At 38.7% G+C, this 20,369-nt stretch overlaps 1 protein-coding gene across 9 annotated transcripts in view; it reads left to right on the top strand.

Moving 5' to 3' along the window:
• LOC124616710 (probable phosphorylase b kinase regulatory subunit beta) overlaps nucleotides 1-18,529 on the top strand; it is a 187,631-nt gene extending 169,102 nt beyond the window's left edge. For all 9 annotated transcript variants that reach the window (XM_047145060.1, XM_047145054.1, XM_047145063.1 and 6 more), the window contains 2 exons: nucleotides 6,374-6,481; nucleotides 18,125-18,529. In XM_047145060.1, coding sequence (XP_047001016.1) covers nucleotides 6,374-6,481; nucleotides 18,125-18,310 — 294 coding nt within the window. In that variant the 3' untranslated portion in view covers nucleotides 18,311-18,529. The remainder of the gene's footprint in view (nucleotides 1-6,373; nucleotides 6,482-18,124) is intronic.
• Nucleotides 18,530-20,369: the final 1,840 nt, after the last annotated feature.

Genomic DNA, 20,369 nt, shown 5'->3' with positions numbered 1-20,369 from the left:
CAGAGATTTAGGAACCAGGTTTTAAATTGTAAGACATTTCCAGGGGCAGATGTGGACTCTGACCACAATCTATTGGTTATGACCTGTAGATTAAAACTGAAGAAACTGCAAAAAGGTGGGAATTTAAGGAGATGGGACCTGGATAAACTAAAAGAACCAGAGGTTGTACAGAGATTCAGGGAGAGCATAAGGGAGCAATTGACAGGAATGGGGGAAATAAATACAGTAGAAGAAGAATGGGTAGCTTTGAGGGATGAAGTAGTGAAGGCAGCAGAGGATCAAGTAGGTAAAAAGACGAGGGCTGCTAGAAATCCTTGGGTAACAGAAGAAATATTGAATTTAATTGATGAAAGGAGAAAATATAAAAATGCAGTAAGTGAAATAGGCAAAAAGGAATACAAACGTCTCAAAAATGAGATCGACAGGAAGTGCAAAATGGCTAAGCAGGGATGGCTAGAGGACAAATGTAAGGATGTAGAGGCCTATCTCACTAGGGGTAAGATAGATACCGCCTACAGGAAAATTAAAGAGACCTTTGGAGATAAGAGAATGACTTGTATGAATATCAAGAGCTCGGATGGAAACCCAGTTCTAAGCAAAGAAGGGAAAGCAGAAAGGTGGAAGGAGTATATGGAGGGTCTATACAAGGGCGATGTACTTGAGGACAATATTATGGAAATGGAAGAGGATGTAAATGAAGATGAAATGGGAGATGTGATACTGCGTGAAGAGTTTGACAGAGCACTGAAAGACCTGAGTCGAAACACGGCCCCCGGAGTAGACAATATTCCATTGGAACTACTGACGGCCGTGGGAGAGCCAGTCCTGACAAAGCTCTACCATCTGGTGAGCAAGATGTATGAAACAGGCGAAATACCCTCAGACTTCAAGAAGAATATAATAATTCCAATCCCAAAGAAAGCAGGTGTTGACAGATGTGAAAATTACCGAACTATCAGCTTAATAAGTCACAGCTGCAAAATACTAACACGAATTCTTTACAGACGAATGGAAAAACTAGTAGAAGCCAACCTCGGGGAAGATCAGTTTGGATTCCGTAGAAACACTGGAACACGTGAGGCAATACTGACCCTACGACTTATCTTAGAAGAAAGATTAAGGAAAGGCAAACCTACGTTTCTAGCATTTGTAGACTTAGAGAAAGCTTTTGACAATGTTGACTGGAATACTCTCTTTCAAATTCTAAAGGTGGCAGGGGTAAAATACAGGGAGCGAAAGGCTATTTACAATTTGTACAGAAACCAGATGGCAGTTATAAGAGTCGAGGGACATGAAAGGGAAGCAGTGGTTGGGAAGGGAGTAAGACAGGGTTGTAGCCTCTCCCCGATGTTGTTCAATCTGTATATTGAGCAAGCAGTAAAGGAAACAAAAGAAAAATTCGGAGTAGGTATTAAAATTCATGGAGAAGAAATAAAAACTTTGAGGTTCGCCGATGACATTGTAATTCTGTCAGAGACAGCAAAGGACTTGGAAGAGCAGTTGAATGGAATGGACAGTGTCTTGAAAGGAGGATATAAGATGAACATCAACAAAAGCAAAACAAGGATAATGGAATGTAGTCTAATTAAGTCGGGTGATGCTGAGGGAATTAGATTAGGAAATGAGGCACTTAAAGTAGTAAAGGAGTTTTGCTATTTGGGGAGCAAAATAACTGATGATGGTCGAAGTAGAGAGGATATAAAATGTAGGCTGGCAATGGCAAGGAAAGCGTTTCTGAAGAAGAGAAATTTGTTAACATCCAGTATTGATTTAAGTGTCAGGAAGTCATTTCTGAAAGTATTCGTATGGAGTGTAGCCATGTATGGAAGTGAAACATGGACGATAAATAGTTTGGACAAGAAGAGAATAGAAGCTTTCGAAATGTGGTGCTACAGAAGAATGCTGAAGATTAGATGGGTAGATCACATAACTAATGAGGAAGTATTGAATAGGATTGGGGAGAAGAGAAGTTTGTGGCACAACTTGACCAGAAGAAGGGATCGGTTGGTAGGACATGTTCTGAGGCATCAAGGGATCACCAATTTAGTATTGGAGGGCAGTGTGGAGGGTAAAAACCGTAGAGGGAGGCCAAGAGATGAATACACTAAGCAGATTCAGAAGGATGTAGGTTGCAGTAGGTACTGGGAGATGAAAAAGCTTGCACAGGATAGAGTAGCATGGAGAGCTGCATCAAACCAGTCTCAGGACTGAAGACCACAACAACAACAACATTGTCTGTATGTGACAATGTAAATAATTTTTAGTATCTGCAACAAAAACCATTCAGGAGTAAATGCTTATGGAAGTGAGAGTAAGAATTCCTAGACATAGAGCTGCAAAAAGTACTTTCAGTACTTTACATAATATTCTTAGTGTTTAATTCTGCTGAATGGATTCTTTATTTACTTTAGGTGCACTGTCCCATATGATAATTCTGTACCAAAACAGGGACTGAAAATATGCTAAATAAGCAAACTTTTTTTCCCAACACAGTGAGAGATGCTTCTAAGGGCATGACATACTGAACTGAGCTTCTTGATTAGTTCATCTATGTGTGGTACTATTTAACTTGTTATCCAAATGGACCCCAAGGAATTTTACCATGGATTTCATTTGATGTATGACTATTAATGTCTACTTCTGGTGCTAACATACAATCTTTGCCAATTAGGATTTCATATACAAATCTTTGTGAAATTAAGCCTTAAACTGTTAGTTATGAACCATTTGCAGACATGTATAGCTATCGTCTGAGCTGTGTGTGCTAAGCTTGAGTTTGGCCCATTGATTATTATGCTTGTGTCATCAGAAAATGTTACAGTTTTTGAACTTCCTTTTAAAGTCAGTGGAGGATTATTTATGTAAGTAAGAAACAATATTGAGCCCAGTACTGATCCTTGAACCACTCAATGTGTTATGTTCCCTGTTGTAAATTATAAAGTCTGAACTCCACAGTTTTATTTGTGAATTGTATATTTTCTCAGGACACAACTTTTATTCATAACTTAAATGAACTTCAAAGAGATTATATAAAAACCAGAATATTACAGAAAATACCAAGGAATAACACTTTACAGTGAACACTAAAACATTCTTCCTTTTATCATAACACTTCCTCCCAAAGGAAAAATAAAACAAATCTGCCAAATAAATAAACAATAAGTTGCTGCTTGACTTCCTGCACACCAGTCTCTGCTTGCAGCAAATTAAAGTGAACCCACTCAAGTGGCTTTGTCAGAAGATCAGTCAACTGGTTCTTTCCATCCATATGCTCAGAAATCTGTCACAAACATGAAAGTGTCAAATCTTGATATGTTTTGATTGATGATAATATTCAGCATTTTTTGCCAATTTTAGTACACTGTCATTGTCAATGTAAAGTGTTCGAGAGTGTCACAGCATTTCAACTAATTCACTTAATAAACAGTGCAACCAAATTAATTCTTTGGCTTCTTCACCTACAGAAATAATTTCTGCTTTGCTTGTAGATGTAGCCACAGCCTTCTGCAAGTAACTTGTCCATGATATTGTCCCACCAGAATACTTTGCCACAATGCCAGATTTTGAATGTCTTGTTTACTTGTCTCCAGTGAAATCAACCCCACTGTAAGTTCTCAAATTTTCTTCCCTTTCATAGATAATACTACGAATAAATGTACCTTTCAGATATTAAAATATGCATTTTACTCAATTCCAGTCCTCAGTGATTGGTTTTTCCATAGGTCAAGCAGCTTTATTCACTGCGAAAGCTATGTCTGGACAAGTTGCTATCGACAGATGCATAAGACATCCAGTTGCCTTGTGATAGGGGACAGAGGATAAAACTGCTTCATCTTGATCATTTTCTTCATATCCAGCAGCAGTTTAAATCATGTTGGATTCTGCCATTCAAAATCTTTCAAGTATTTGTTGATTGTATATATATTTGACATCATAATTGCTCCACCTTCATTTTGCATTATTTTTATGCCAATGAAATTCTCAAGGGTCCCCATTGTTATATCAAATTCATGTTGTAAAGTGTCCAGAAAAGTTGTAATTCATTCTTTGTCATTTCCAACGATTACACCATCATCAACTTATATTGCTGCATGAAGTCTGTTTCCATTGTACTGCTACAACTATTACTACTACTACTACTATGTGATCAGGCCCAGTGGACCGCACGCATCTACAAGTTTCCTCCTCCACTGTATTCTGTCCATTGCTGCTATCCGCCGTCCGTTCACATCTATTGACACTTGGTTTAAATCTTCATGGAGTCCATCCTTCCAACGCTTCTTGGGTCTCCCTGGCGGTCTCTTTCCTGCAGGTGTGAAATCCAGGAGCTTCCGAGGCCATCTGTGATCCTCCATCCAGACTACATGGCCAGCCCACTGCATTCGTTTGGCTTTGACAGTTCCTGCTATGTTGGGCTGCTGGTGTAGTTCCTCAAGCTCTTGGTTGTATCTGATCCTCAATTCCCCTGTATCTGCATCCAGAACTGGACCGAAGATCTTCCGAAGCAATTTTCTCTCAAAAACAAGGAGCTTATGGAAGTCCTGTATCCAGATACTCCATGTCTCACAGCCATATAGAACAACAGGCTGTTTTTTTGTAGTTATGATAAAACAAACAAGGGCCTGCAGCACTCTTTTGAAAACCCACTTTATTAATTACTCCCCTAAAATGTTAGTTCCAGCAGCATGGTGCTTGTCCATTCAAAAAGGCCAGTTTCACATCAAATTGTTTCAACACCATCTACTTTGAAGCAGTTGCTACTAGTAGCAAAACTTGAATTGTGTCATAACATGCAACAGGAGTATATGCATCTTCACAATCAGTTCCTGCTTACTGAGTATATCCTTTAGGAACTAATCAGGCTTTGAAACGAGTGCTTCCATTAGTTGCAACTTTTCGACATAGAACCCAGTGATTTTACAATACTCTGTCAGTTATGGGATGTTTGCCTAATACCCACTTATTGTGTCTCTTTAGTGCTTCTATTTCTTCATTTGACTGCAGTACACCAGGATAACAGTTTGGATCTTTATGGTTGTCAACACTAACTTTGTTAGTATGAAGAATTCACTACTTCCTCAGAAAATTCATGGGTTTTGGCTTTCAAGAATTCTGTTGATTCTATATTATTGTCATCTGATACTTGCTTCCTCCAACTTTTGCTGTCAAACGTTATACCGTAGCTGATATATGCGGCTACTCTGGCTGAGAACAAATGAGCACTTGCATCAGTCACATGCATAACACTTTCCATTCTAGCCCTATACCATTTATTGTTTCATCTTATTCCGATACAGACTGTTCCTTGGCCAAATGCACACACATTAGTGCCTTGCTTTCCTAATGAAACAACATCAAATTTGCTATACAAAATGAAGTACTGTTTGTTTGGAGTGATATGCTTTGTAGCACCATCATTACAATACCATTTATTAACAGCAATACAATTTCTTCTAGACAAAGCCATTGTGCATGAGATAAATACAGTGCTACCATTCACTTTCTCTTCTTGCCATGTGTTATTGCAGTTAAAAGCATTCAGGTTGTTTACATTCATTGCCATGAAATTTTTGTTTTGCTCACTCTTTCGACATCTTCTATTTCTGAGTGTTAGAAACAACAAATGCACTTTGTTCATGCAATTCAGTGGTGCAATTATTTCAACAAGTAAGTTTAGACTCTGATTTTCTGATGGTATTGTCTCCCAGGGATCTTTAAAATTATTGTATTCCTTTCCTAGCGTTGATAACATTTGACCATTTAATATTCCTTTTGGCAATGTATTCTCTTCATATTAAATTAATTCATCATTTAGATCTACAAATACAATCTGTAACTTAGCAACATGTGTGCTAATCTCTTCTGTTTTGTCGTGTTCAAGCGTTGCCTTCTGCTGCATACAAGTCGTGCATGCAGTTTGTCCCATATTTTTTTTAACATTTTTGTACATCAACACAAGTTGAGCAACTCATTTGCTTAACGCACTTGCTATTAGACTTGCTGCTTTCACGTCGCTCTTTTGCCATTTTGCGTTTGCTGCGTTTTGTTCAGTAGTAGAATCTCAAGGCAATACAACAGGTTTGTGTGTACTGATGACAATGTCTTTGAGTTCATATGAACGGAGCACCATAGACGTGTGCCATTTCCATTCTGCACAATTGTCAGGCCCTTCAAGCTTATCAATATTCACTTTATAATCTCCATTTGTTACTCTGTTCTTACCGTACAACTCATTTCAACAAAAAATTCTTCTGCCAGCACACATTGGATTGATATTTTTTCCCCCATATTCTCTGTGGACTGCTGTATTTAAATCTTATAGAGGTCTATAGTTAGTATCATAAACGCTATTCTGTATGCTTCTTGTTCACAGCTGCTCTGCATTGTCTCCACAATACTCGTCCGAAATCCAGAGCTGACCTTTCAGAAGCAACTGGACCTAGACCACCTTATGAATGAAGCATACCATATGTTTTGCAAGGTAATTAATCATTTTTGTTTTGTTTTAGTGAACATTTTCTATTTAATTTCTTAATTTTATGGCCAAAGCATGAGCATGTAAAAATAAACAACAAATTGGAAATTTTTACTTATTTTATATAAGAGTAAATTTGGCAATTATGACTAAAGGCAGTTTCTAAAAAATACTGAGAACAAATTTGTATCCTCCATTGCAGAGTACAAGCTGTGTTGATTATTTGTGACAAGTTAGAAATGTACACTGGATGAGGCATCTGTCCCAGATATTCCCTTTCACTTATTCCATGACAAGAATATTTACAAATGTGATTGACACTGCCATACTGAATAAATCTTACTTCAGTTACAAAATGTTTAAGACTGTAAAATACACCAAAAAGAAATGTGAGGTTATCTTCAGGAAGGCAGTTTTTATAGTTCTTACATTGTTTTTCTATACTTTATGTTCAAGACAGTTTTGTGCATTTTCACTTCCACACCACTTGCGGTTAGAACATATTGACATTTTTCCATTTAATGACTGACACATGAAAAAAACTCTTTGCTTTGTACATTTTCACCCACAACATACTTGTAATTGGAACATATTGACATTTTTTTCCATTAATAACTGACACTTGAAAAACCATGTTGCACCTGTAGGAACTAACAAAGGCAGAGAGCTTGATCTGTTGGATGAACTGTAAAATTGCTGACACTCCCTAAAAGCATCTGAATACATGCTAAATGGAAAAAGAAGGAAAAGAAAACACAATTTAATAATCAACATAATTTAATAAACATAACTTTTTGCCAATTTTGCAAACGTTTTTTGGAACATGCTAAAAGAGATATATGACTTGTGGACTCAATAGTGTATTAAGATCTGTGTAATGGCTTGTTGCTTTGTACATCTGTGGCTTGTTTTCTTCAAGTAGTAGCCATTAACAAAAAATCTATATTGCCAGAATGAGTCTTTCACTCTTCAGTGGAGTGTACATTGTTTTGTAACATCTTGGTGGGTTAAAACTATGGGCTGGGTAGGAACTTGAACCCAAAACCTTGGCTTTTGTCAGCAGTGCTCTTGCTGACCGAGTATCCTGGCTTGATCAGTAAAGTTGTAAGAGTGGGTCCTGGGTAATGAATGAATACCTCAGTTGATATGAGCAAAGTTCCAGGTTTGTACATGGATCCACCACATAGTTTTAAGTTGCCAGAATGTTTCAAAAGTATCTACACTATGTGATCAAAAGTATCATCACTACGTGATCAAAAGTATTCAGACACCTAGCTGAAAATGACTTACAAGTTTGTGGCAGCCTCCATCAGTAAAGCTGGAATTCAGTATGGTGTTGGCCCACCCTTAGCCTTGATGGTAGCTTCCACTCATGCAGGCAAATGTTCAGTCAGGTGCTGAAGGTTCCTTGGGGAGTGGCAGCCCATTCTTCACAGAGTGCTGCACTGAGGAGAGGTGTCGATGTTGGTTGGTGAGGCCTGGCATGAAGTTGGCGTTCAAAAACATGCCAAAGCTGTTCTGTAGGATTCAGGTCAGGAGTCTGTGCAGGCCAGTCCATTAGAGGGATGTTATTGTTGTGTAACCACTCCGCCACAAGCCTTGCATTATGAACAGATGCTCAATCGTGTTGAAAAATGCAATCGCTAACCCTGAATTGCTCTTCAACAGTGGGAAGCTAGAAGGTGCTTAAAGCATCAATGTAGACCTGTGCTGTGATAGTGCCACACAAAACAACAAGGGGTGCAAGTCCCCTCCATGAAAAACACAACCACACCATAACACCACTGCCTCCTAACTTTACTGCTGGCACTACACACGCTGACAGATGACGTTCACCGGGCATTCACCATAGCCACAGTCTGCCATCGGATCACCACATTGTGTACTGTGATTCACCATTCCACACAACATTTTTCCACTGTTCAGTCGTCCAATGTTTACGCTCATTACGTCAGGCAAGGCATCGTTTGGCATTTACTGGCATGATGTGTGGCTTATGAGCAACTGCTCAACCATGAAATCCAAGTTTTCTCACCCCCTACTTAACTGCCATAGTACTTGCAGTGGATACTGATGCAGTTTGGAATTCTTGTGTGAGGGTCTGGATAGATGTCTGCCTATTACACATTATGACCCTCTTCAACTGTTCGGTCTCTGTCAGTCAACAGATGAGGTCGGCCTGTACGCTTTTGTGCTGTATGTATCCCTTCACGTTCCCATTCACTATCACATTGGCAACAGTGGACCTAGGGATGTTTAGGAGTGTGGAAATCTCACGTTCAGACGTATGATACAAGTGACACCCAATAACATGACCACGTTCAAACTCAGTCAGTTCCACGGAGCGCCCCATTCTGCTCCCTCATGATGTCTAATGACTACTGAGGTCACTGATATTGAGTACCTGGCAGTAGGTGGCAACACAATGCACCTAATATGAAAAACATATGTTTTTGGCGGTGTCCGGATACTTTTGATCACATAGTGTTTGTTCGAACAGTAAAGTGGTGAAAGTGAAAATGCACAAAAGTGTTGCTGTAAAGATTCACAGTAAGTATATTTTGAACTGAACAGTAAAAATATCTTTAAAATTATGTTTTAAACTGATGTAAGAAGGTAAGAAGAATTTGTAAGACTAGTTTTGTAAAAAGTACACAAATGACTAAAAACTAATGTAAGAATTGTGAAAAGCCTCTGAAGGTGAGTCATTGTATTTCAGATTCATTATGCATTAATGAACATTTTGTGCAGAAATGATTGTATAGATTGGTTTAATAAGTCTGGTAAATTTCCACGAAAGAATAAACATTTTTGTTGCAAATCTGGATTTTTCCAAGGATCATGTAAAGAATATTAACAATGTATAGCATACAGTTCATACTGACAGCTGTCTGAATTAGTCAGTGTGTCAGCTGCAATCAAAAATTGAGAAAACCAGGTTTTGTGCTGTTATTAAACATTTTCATGTGAAGGGTTGAACTGCTGCACAAATCAAAACAGAATTGTACGAAGTTCATGCAGACTCTGCATCATCATTGAAGACCATTTACTTGTGGATTAATGAATTTAAACATTAGATAAGGGTACCTGAAACTCAATATGTCTCCAGGCAAATGTAATTACATCAGAATTTAAATGTGGCTGGACAAGTTCCGAAGATGAACCACCCTTTGGCCTTTCAACTGAGGTCACCACAAAGGAAAACATCAACAAAATCCATGCTACAGTAATGCAAGAAATAAGAATTTGTGTGCTTTCTGAGACTGCAGGCATCTCATCTGAGCAACTGCATAATATCCTGCACAGAGAATTGACAATGAAGAAGCTTTGTGCGAGATGGTTGCCACAATTGCTGACAGTCGACCAAAAGAGCATTGGCACAACATTTCAACATAATATCTGCTGATGTTGAATTGCTATCTGCAAGACTTTTTTTACCGATTTGTGACTGTTGATGAAACCTGGTTCCATCATTACACACCAGAGTCAAAACGACAGTCAAAACAATGGACAGAGGCTGTTGAAATTGCACCGAAGAAGTCAAATACCATTTTGTCAGGTGGTAAGATGATGGCAACGATTTTTGAGATTCCCCAGGAATAATCCTCAAAGATTACTTGGAAAAAGGCAGAACTATAACTGGATCCTACTATGCTTCATGTTGAATCTTTTGAAACATGTTGGCTGAAAAAAGACCAAGGCTGGGATGCAATAAAATGCTCTTTCCCTTGGATAATGCACCATACCATATATCAGGGCTAACACTGGCAAAAATATATGAACTGGGCTTCTGATCCCTCCCTCATTTGCCCTATTCACCAGACTAAGCCCCAAGTGACTTCTTCCTGTTCCCTAACTTGAGACTTTGGCTTGCACGCAAGAAATTTTCATCAAATGAGGAAGTTATAGTTACAGTCAAAGAGTATTTTGCCGAGTTTGAGAGAACCAATTTTTCTGATGGGATGAAAAAGCTGGAGGATCACTGGACACTGGACCAAATCCCTCAAAGGAGACTATGTCAAGAAGTATGGTGAGTTGTTTACAAGACATACTTTTTTTTACAAGACTTCTCACACCAGACTCATATTCAATACTCTTGATAAATCCATTTTTAAGCAGTGTACTAGCAATTATGTCACCCAAACATGCCTTGAGGACTGACTTGGTATGTCACATGTAATCACTCTTATCTGGTGTTTGTAAAACATTCAAAATGAAAACTGAAAGTCAGCATTAGTGTGTGGGTACAACGTGATTAATCTTGCATCTCATGGCCATTGTCATTTCTTTGTTAAAATGAACAACAGTTTTAAAACATTCACTCATGTAACATCCAGCATACTTTCCATTCTCATAATCCACGCAATGGTGTGATGTGGAGGTCCATGGCTTTTGCTTGTAAGGAGCACTTTCAAATTCCCATATGATTATTTGGATATATGTGTTTCACGGTTCCCCAAGTTTGCTCTTATATGTTTCTTTCCCAATACTTCCTAACAGTCTTTGTATCTCAAAGATTCATATTATGCAATTTAAAACAAGTTAATATAAATTGCTATAAAAAAATAAGATATTAATGGACATACTCTAAGTGAAATCTGTGGAAAACACTTTGAGGTCCAATTGAAGTACAAATTAAAATGGAATCAACAAACAGATAAACTAATCACTAATCAAGACACTTAGTTCAACATGTTTTGATCCTAGAAATATTTCATTTTGTTGTCCTAAAGGTAAGACTGTTGGCTTATTTTCCATGTTCTCACTGTTATGTAATTATCTTTTTGGATCAATATACCTAAAGTAAATAAAGCATTCACTCACCAGAAGCAAACAGTAACATTATTGCGAAAGAGGATAATGACATATCATTCAGTAATATTTTCAAGGATCTTAAAATTCTTTCACACACTTCTCAGAACATTTGCTCCTTAATAGCTTTATTTTCTGGTAATACAAGTCATAGTCATAAAGCTATAATTATAATCTCAAAAAAATGAAGTTCCAACCATGAAATTTGTTGACAGTGTTAGTTTGGTTTAGTTTAGTTTAGTACCACCTTTTGCGTCACTTACACGATATAGACGTTGTCATAATACTGTGCAGCAATATGCACAGCACATTCTACAAATTTATATAATAAACGTAAAATCAGAACTTTACTATGTGTTAAGAAAATTGATACAGTGAACTAAAGTCTTGGTCTCGAACGTGCTCTCTGAACAAGTGAATAGTAATTTGACATATATACAGTATACTTTGAAAAACACAGTTATCATATCATTTAAAGTTAAAATAGTATACAAAGAAAATAGAAAATTTACAATGAGAACAGCATGATTCAAATGACAAAGAACAAAATACAAGTATTTGTTAGTGATGTAGGGATTCTAAATATTCATCTGTATTATAAAAACTTTTATTTAATTGGTAATTTTTTAACTCTAACTTAAACTTTCCCTCATATTCCATTCCTCTGATGCAAATTCAAAGAGCATTATACAGCTTTATTCCCTAAATAATCCACATGTTTCTGAGGTTTTCCTTCCTTGCTTCTTCTACTTGCAGATTTTTACTGATATGTATATTGTACTTGCTGAATTTATGTATAAACTACTCAAGTTTGTTATTGTTTAGAGTTCACTTGTGAATATGTACAAAGCTGGTTCTGTATCTATTTTTAACTACATGAATAAGGACCTGCAGTGTGTTTGTGGAGAGCTGTTTGTTATAATTCCAATGGTCATTTTCTATCATTTAAAAAGTCTCTCAAATGTGATTCTGTCACACCTCAGAACAATATTCCACTAGATACAATAGAATAAACATAAGCAAAATACACTAATGTTACACACACTGTGCTCCAAACTCTTGAAATTATTGTCATTGCAAAACAGGCAGAATTGAGTTTTGGGGTTATGTACATGACATGGTTGTTCCCACCCAAGTTATGATCGATTCTCATGCCCAAAACTTTTCTAGACTGTGCTTTCTCTCTGTCCTGCTCACTCCATTATAAATGGAGATCATCCTTCTCATTTACTTTACTACACTGTATGTAATTTGTTTTATTTCAATGTCCTGCTCACTCCATAATAAATGGAGATAATCCTTCTCATTTACTTTACTACAACGTATATATATATTTTTTTTTTCAATTAAGAGCTAACTTGTTAGCATGATACCACTGTTACACACACTTCAGAACTTTTTGTACTGAAATGGATAAGAATTTTTACTAGTATCATCTGCAAATAACGTAATTTTGTATGAACTGTTGGGGCTTTTAATGTCATTTATATAGATGAAGAATAATAGGAGGGCCAAGAATACTACCTTGCTGGACACTTACTTCTTCTTTCTTAGCGTCTGATACCTACTTCATTTTATGCTTGTATTGAGATGAGTTCCAAACTTGAGTTCTGTTTTGGAGACAGGAGTCAGACAATTTCTTCCTGATTCCGCTGATGCCTTTTGTCTCCAGTGTGTGAGAAAATTGATGGTTTACTGTATCAAAGGCCTTTGAAATATGTAGCTTGATTCCTACCACACTTTTGTTATTGTCTTAAATTTCTAACACTGTCTTCTGTATAGGCCTGTGCAAAAACTGTGCTGGCTGCAATTCAGAAGATTGCCACCACGTCTCTTGCAGTTCGTGTTTCTTTCTTGGAGATGTTGTACCACTTCTTTCATTGTCATTCAGACTTTTTCGATGAAACAGAAATGTCTGTGCCATCTAACCACTATGTTAATCATGATGCAGTCTTGCTCTACATTTCCACCAGCTCAGTGTGGATTGTTTAAGTGTTGTTCCTGTTTACCTGCAGAAAATGAATACTGCACAATACTATATTTTTTCAATGGGCTTCATCATTTTGATTTGGTTTTTCAAGTGGCATGTCATAGTACTATGGTGCAGGGATTTCAGTCTGTACCAGGACTACAGGCATGTGCCCGCAACCAAACAAAAAATTTGCTCACAAACTGTTACTGCAATCACAACAGCAATGCAATACACAAACATAATTTTCATTTAGACTTTGTCTCCTTGTCCAGCATCTGTAAAAGAGTTTCATACACTAGTGTAAAAGTATTCAACAAGCTCCCATCTAAAGTTAAAGCAAGAAATTATGAATCCCTACCAATTCAAAAGAAAATTAAAAGTATACTTCATTGAATGATCCTTCTGCAAAGCCTAAGTCAATTGCAGAAGCAGGGACGAGAAAATAGGCCATGTTACTATGAAATAAATCTTCTACCCCAGCATCTGCCTGAAGTGATTCAGGGGAATCATTTTGGGGAAGCTCAGCTGCAGTACATACACTAAAAATCAGGAAAAATAACTTGTATTACATACACAATACATAAGAAACAAGTATATTGTGAATTATTTAGTAACAAGCTACTATTAACTGTCCCATTCTTATATATTTATGAAATTATTATCTTGTACACTAGGCAGGAATTGTACGCTAAAGCACCAAAGAAACTGGTATAGGCATGTGTATTCAAATACAGATATATGTAAACAGGCAGAATACGAAGCTGCGGTCAGCAATGCCTATATAAGACAACAAGTGTCTGGTGCAGTTGTTGGATCAGTTGATGCTGCTACAATGGCAGGTTATCAAGATTTAAGTGAGTCTGAATGTGGTATTATACTCGGCAGACGAGTGATAGGACACAGCATCTCCAAGGTAGCAATGAAGTGGGAATTTTCCCATACGACCATTTCACAAGTGTACCGTGAATATCAGGAATCTGATGAAACATCAAATCTTCAACATTGCTGTAGCTGGAAAAAGATTCTGGAAGAACGGGACCAACAATGGCTTAAGAGAATTGTTCAGTATGTCAGAAGTGCAACCCTTCTGCAAATTGCTGCAGATTTCAGTGCTTGGCCATCAATAAGTGTCAGCGTGCAAACCATTCAATGAAACATCTGCGATATGGGCTTTCAGAGCCAAGGACCCACTTATGTACCCTTGATGACTGCACAACAAAAAGCTTTATGCCTCGCCTGGGCCCATCAACACTGACATTGGGCTGTTAATGATGAAACATGTTGCCCGGTTGGATGAGTCTCATTTCAAATTGTATTGAGCAGATGGACATGTACAGGTATGGAGACAACCTCATATATCCATGGACCCTGCATGTCAGCAGAGTTCTGTTCAAGCTGATGGGGGCTCTGTAATGGTGTGGGACGTGTGCAGCTGGAGTGATATGGAAACCCTGATATGTCAAGATGCAACTCTGACAGGTGACACATACGTAAGCATCCTGTCTGATCATCTGCATCCATTCACGTCCATCGTGCATTTCGATGAACTTGGGCAACTCCAGCAGATCAATGTGACACCCCATATGTCCAGAATTGCTGCAGAGTTGCTCCAGGAACACTCTTCTGAGTTTAAACACTTCCACTGGTCACCAATCTCCCCAGACATGAACATTATTGAGCATATCTGGGATGCCTTGCAACATGCTGTTCAGAAGAGATCTCCACACCCTCATACTCTTATGGGTTTATGGACAGCGCCACAGGATTCATGGTGTCAGTTCCCTCCATCACTACTTCAGACATTAGGCGAGTCAATGCCACATCATGTTGCGGCACTTCTGCATGCTCATGGACACCCTACATGATATTAGGCAGGTGTACCAGTATCTGTGGCTCTTCAGTGTATAAGGTAAACTATTTTCTTCATACATACAACAGAAGAAACAAACAAGACTTTAAACCCCATTTCCCACCACTCAGAGTGTATGCCCAGACTCTTCAATATGTGGGCAGGAAGATTTATAATAAATTAAAGTGGAACAATATTGTTAATGTTATCTGCCATTCGTCTTGAGTTCATACTTTAGTTATAAGTGTCCTATTTTTTTTCCTATTTATTATGTTTCTGGACAAACATGCTTTCCCTATTCATGCTTGGCGTCATCAGTGGTCTGTGATACAATTAAAGAAAATTATTTAATTATACATATATTGTTAGGATGTCTGTGTGTTTCCTAGCAGAACATTTACGTTATCTTACTGTTTACAAAGACATAGTTTTGATTTATCTCTTACTTTCATTTTTCTACTCTCTTTGTGTGTCCACTGGTTCCAGAAAAATGAAAGTGGGTGATAAATCACAACCATATATTTGTAAATAATTAGATAATTTAAATTTGCTCCCACGAAACACTATGTACCTCCTAACAAAACATAGATAGTTAAATAGTTTTTTTTAGACCACTGATGATGCCTAGTATGAATAGGTGAAACACATTTGGTTAAAATCAAACTATACAGTCAGTTGCAAAATGTGAAAATTCGCTTATCTACATGATAAACATAAATAAACTAGAACAATTTGTAGCAGATGAAGTTAGCAGCACTAAAAAGAAAGTTCTGTAAAGCACACACTGGTAATTTTAGCTGGATAAAACTTGTTACTTATCTCACTCAGTAAATGCTGCTGCTTATACTTTGGAGTACTATTTTAATGTTATATTGTTGTTTACCATCATCAAAATTATTGCAGTTATAAAGTCAATTTATGACACATCTCCTGCACACAACCCAAATGGTTCGTAAGTGTATATCGCAAGATAAATGAATCACAATGCACTTGGAGCACTTAAGCCAGGATTCTGAGATATGGATTGAAACTGTGCTCCTTGTTAATGCAAGTTTACTGCAATAAGCACTGCACTATCTCTCTCACATGTTATCTTCTGAACCTTGGCCCAGTACATAGTTTGATCTCAGAAAGTTTCAAAAAAATGGATGTTTCCTCACAGAGCTTGAAATGTAAATCAGTCACACTAATTTCTGCCAATTTCAAATTTGGTCTTCAGCTCGGTCCTGCACAGCCTCAACATCTTATATCCCATTGGCTCTCCTCAGCCCAGCATGCCCCTTTCCTGGATGTTGATTATCTCTCTGACAGCTCCATCTATACCTCTACCCATATTAAGTACGTGCATTTTGACAGCTGTCACCCCATCCACACCATAAAACTGTTCTCATTTATCACTAATGATAAAATCTGCTACAGTTGTAAAAATTTTTATAACTGCAGCAAATTTAATCATTGATGTTGAATATCAACAGGTGTGGATGCCCTGCCAAGAGAAATATTCTGTCATTTAGACTGGCTGCCAGTGGGTGGTGTATATGCAGTTTTTACAAGAATTCCCTTGCACAGTATATTGAAGGTCTCATAAAGGCCTTCACAGATGGGCACTAATCCCAAACCTAGTCTGCAAATAGATTTGCTGCACCTTATTCCCACACTCTGCGGAGGAGTGCTCCATTCACCACCCAAAATCATCCAGAACTGAAGCATTGGCTTCGATTTTCTATCCTACAAGTGAGGGATATAATATCTACTATTCTTCTCACCCAGCAGTAGTATTCCACTGCCCATCCAACCAGAAAAACAATCCTGGTCCATTCCTACACCATTTCCTCTCCCAGTCCCTTGCCACAGGGGTCAAATTCCTGTGGAAGAGCCCGGTGCAAGACCTACCTGCTTCACCCACTCAGTAAATCCTACTATAGTTCTGTGTCAGAGGGTTGTTCTTTCCCATCAGAGGCATGGCCAGCTGTGAAACCAGCCATGTCATACCAGTTTTGCTGCAATATCTGGACTACATTTTTTGTGGGCATGACCAACTACCAGTTGTCCACTAGAATGAATTGTCCCTGTCATACTCTATCCAAGAATAGAGTTGACCACCCAGAAGCAGAATACACTGCTTAGCTCAATATTGTCAAGTTCAATGGCTGATTCACAAACTGTGCCATCTGGATCCTTCTCCTCGGCAGCAGCTTCTCGTAACAACACAGTGGAGTTATCCTTGTAATACATCCTTCACTCCTGTTATCTTTCTGACCTCAGCCTCTGCAAATCCACTGCACCCACACCCTTTACCCAACTGACTCCCCTTCCTCGGTCCTGACACCCTCTTCCAATTCACACCTCCATGTCATCATCATCATCATCATCATGTACCACACAAAGCCACTGAGTCTGGTACCTTGTGTTGCTTTTCTACCCTGTGCATCCGCTGCCTCTCCCTCCCACATCCCTAACCTTCGCACCTCCTGCCTTACTTCAAGCCACCTGTCACCCCTCTCCAACTCCTCCTCCTGCTTCCCATTTCCATCTCTACTTGACCACCTCATCTGAAACAACCCCAGGCCACTTGCCAAACTGCAAATCCAGCATTGTCTGTCCAGTCGGCACAATGCAGCTCTCTCTCTCTCTCTCTCTCTCTCTCTCTCTCTCTCCCTCTCCCTCTCCCTCTCCCTCTCTCTCTCCCTCCCTCCCTCTCCCTCAACCCTCTCCCTCGCTCTCTCTCTCTCTCTCTCTCTCTCTCTCACACCCTCCCCCTCTCTCTCTCTCTCTCTCTCTCTCTCTCTCTCTCTCTCTCTCTCTCTCTGTGTGTGTGTGTGTGTGTGTGTGTGTGTGTGTGTGTGGGCAGGTGTGCACACGCACATGCTTGGTAAAGGATTAATCTGAAAGCTAGCAAAGTCTTCATTATTTTTTGTGTGTCTGTTGATCTCTTAATGCTCCTACTACTTGGTGAATGGCCTCCTCTACTACTAAACTATATACACAGATTGATGGATAAATAACTTTGTTCCAGGACAATAAACATGAGGTCACTGAAGATTTGATGCCATTTTTTTCAACTCAGTACAGCATAACCGTAGGTTATTTAGCACGTGCTGCTGTGAATAATGTTCTTCAAGGAGGTCAACTTGTCACACATTCTGCAAATCCAGAAACTGAAGATGATATAGGTCAAGATGAACCATGTAGGATTTCATAAGACATTGTAATTATCTGTGATAATGGTTACTTTTAACATAAGCAATGTACAAATCAAAAATGAATATTTTTTCCTTGTATACAATTTATACTGTTTCTCTAGAAATACAGATTCTTAACTTCAAACAGGTTGTTACTCTTATTTGTGCAGGAGAAGTTTTTGAACTTTGCTGAAGTCTTCAGACTTTAATCTGAGCTTGTATATTTGTGTAAATAAAGGACTGTTTTGTAGAAAAAGATCTTATTATTGTTCCATATTTTGATTTTGCATTAGTAACACAGTCAAGAACATAGGATATATATGTTGAAGGACCTGTTCTCAGGTAACAGTTTAGGTGTCGCAACCTAAGATTTCCTACTTTAGAAAGAGATAGCACCAGTTGGTGATCCAGGAGGCATTGAAAGAAAAGAAAATTTAAATTGATTCACCAGGACATCACTCATAATCCCAATTCACAACTAGCATCCAATAAATATATTAATATCCATTGGTGCTATGTAGCACACAACATTAAACTTGTGGCAGTAAACTGGGCCCTAGAGCCATAGCTGTCATCCTAAAATTTGCAACACTGGCCGTTATTTTTGGGCACAGTACAGCTGTGAGCACGACACTTCCGAGGTAACAACATTACCACAAGATCTTTCACACCTTGGAGGTGACACACCAGCATTATATGGAAACTGCTGTCTGGCCCTGAAACTCTGTAGCTAATGCAAAGTTGATAATTTCATGTGTGTCAGTTTTCTCCATTAGGAGACCCATGGCAGTAGTGAATAAGTGGAGGAGGAATGTGAAAAAGAGGGCTGATAGCTCTGTCATACTCATCATCCGTTTGAATTTCCCAGCCATCAAACATAATCAGCAAGGTTTGTATTCTTATGCCATACATTTTGAAGGATTTTCTTCTGTTAGCACAACAAATTAATCATAAGCTCTCGAGACAAAATGTTAGTTACCCCTTCAAAAGAGCATGCTGATCAGTTTGGAACACTGTACATGGTGTAATGGTGGTACCAAGCAGTCAAGGGACACTCCACCTGATAAAAGTCATAGCAGTGAATAGCGTATGTGGGCCAGTCAATGGTATGGAATCAGCACAATAAGATAGGTTGACACAAACGTGACAGAAGGGCATAAAGGAGCTATCATGTTTGGATGAGTCCACGACGACACCAAGTTTCCCAAGTTGTTGGTGTATCAACACATCCTGTGTAGTGTATCTACAAGGAGTGGTGTACCACCTACCGCTATGTGGCATTTAAGGAAAGCAGGTGTAAGAAGATGTCATTGACAGAGAGTGTCAGACGTTGCCAAATACAGTCAGTTTCAAACCCGACTGGCAATGCTGTTGTCAGTGAATGCAGATCCATTCCAGTAAGCTTCTTCATGAACATTATGAAGGGGACTGCAACTAATGAACATTTGGAGTTGGATTCCTCACCCCTCACCAAAAAACCATTGCTTGCTGTGACTTAGGAAGTTGCATTTTTCAGTGAACAAAACAACACAGAAACTGGGCAGTATGTGACTGGACACCTGCATTGTGGTCCAATGAGTCACAATTTTGCCTCTTTTTCAAAGGATGCAAAGCACTGAAAGCAGCAATGAACAAAGCATTTAGCCTGCAGTGTGCGGAGGTTGTAGCTCAGGCCAGAGGTGGTTCTGTTATGTTTTGGGGGTGTTTATCGTACCATGACTCAGGGCTTCTCATTCCGGTTGCTGTAAACATGAACCAAGATGTATATCTGAACATTCTCAGTGACCAAGTGTTGTCTTCTGCAGACACTAGCCTCTTCCAAGGTAACAGTCATGATCACAGAGTTGCACACATAGATTTATGTCTTGATTAACAGTCAGGCACCTTATTGCAGCTCAGCTGGCCCACTACATTACCCTATCTTAAACCCACAGAAAATTTCTGGGACTATTTAGAGCAGCAGGGGAGATGAAGCAATCAACATCCCCACAATTTGGTAGACTGCACTTATATAGCTCGAAGGACATGAAAGGCATGCAGTGACTGAGAAGAGAGTGAGACAGAGCTGTAGCCTATCCC

This window comes from Schistocerca americana, chromosome 5 (genome assembly GCF_021461395.2).
Source record: "Schistocerca americana isolate TAMUIC-IGC-003095 chromosome 5, iqSchAmer2.1, whole genome shotgun sequence".
NCBI classification, from domain to species: domain Eukaryota; kingdom Metazoa; phylum Arthropoda; class Insecta; order Orthoptera; family Acrididae; genus Schistocerca; species Schistocerca americana.
This window is presented reverse-complemented; position numbering and strand designations above follow the sequence as displayed.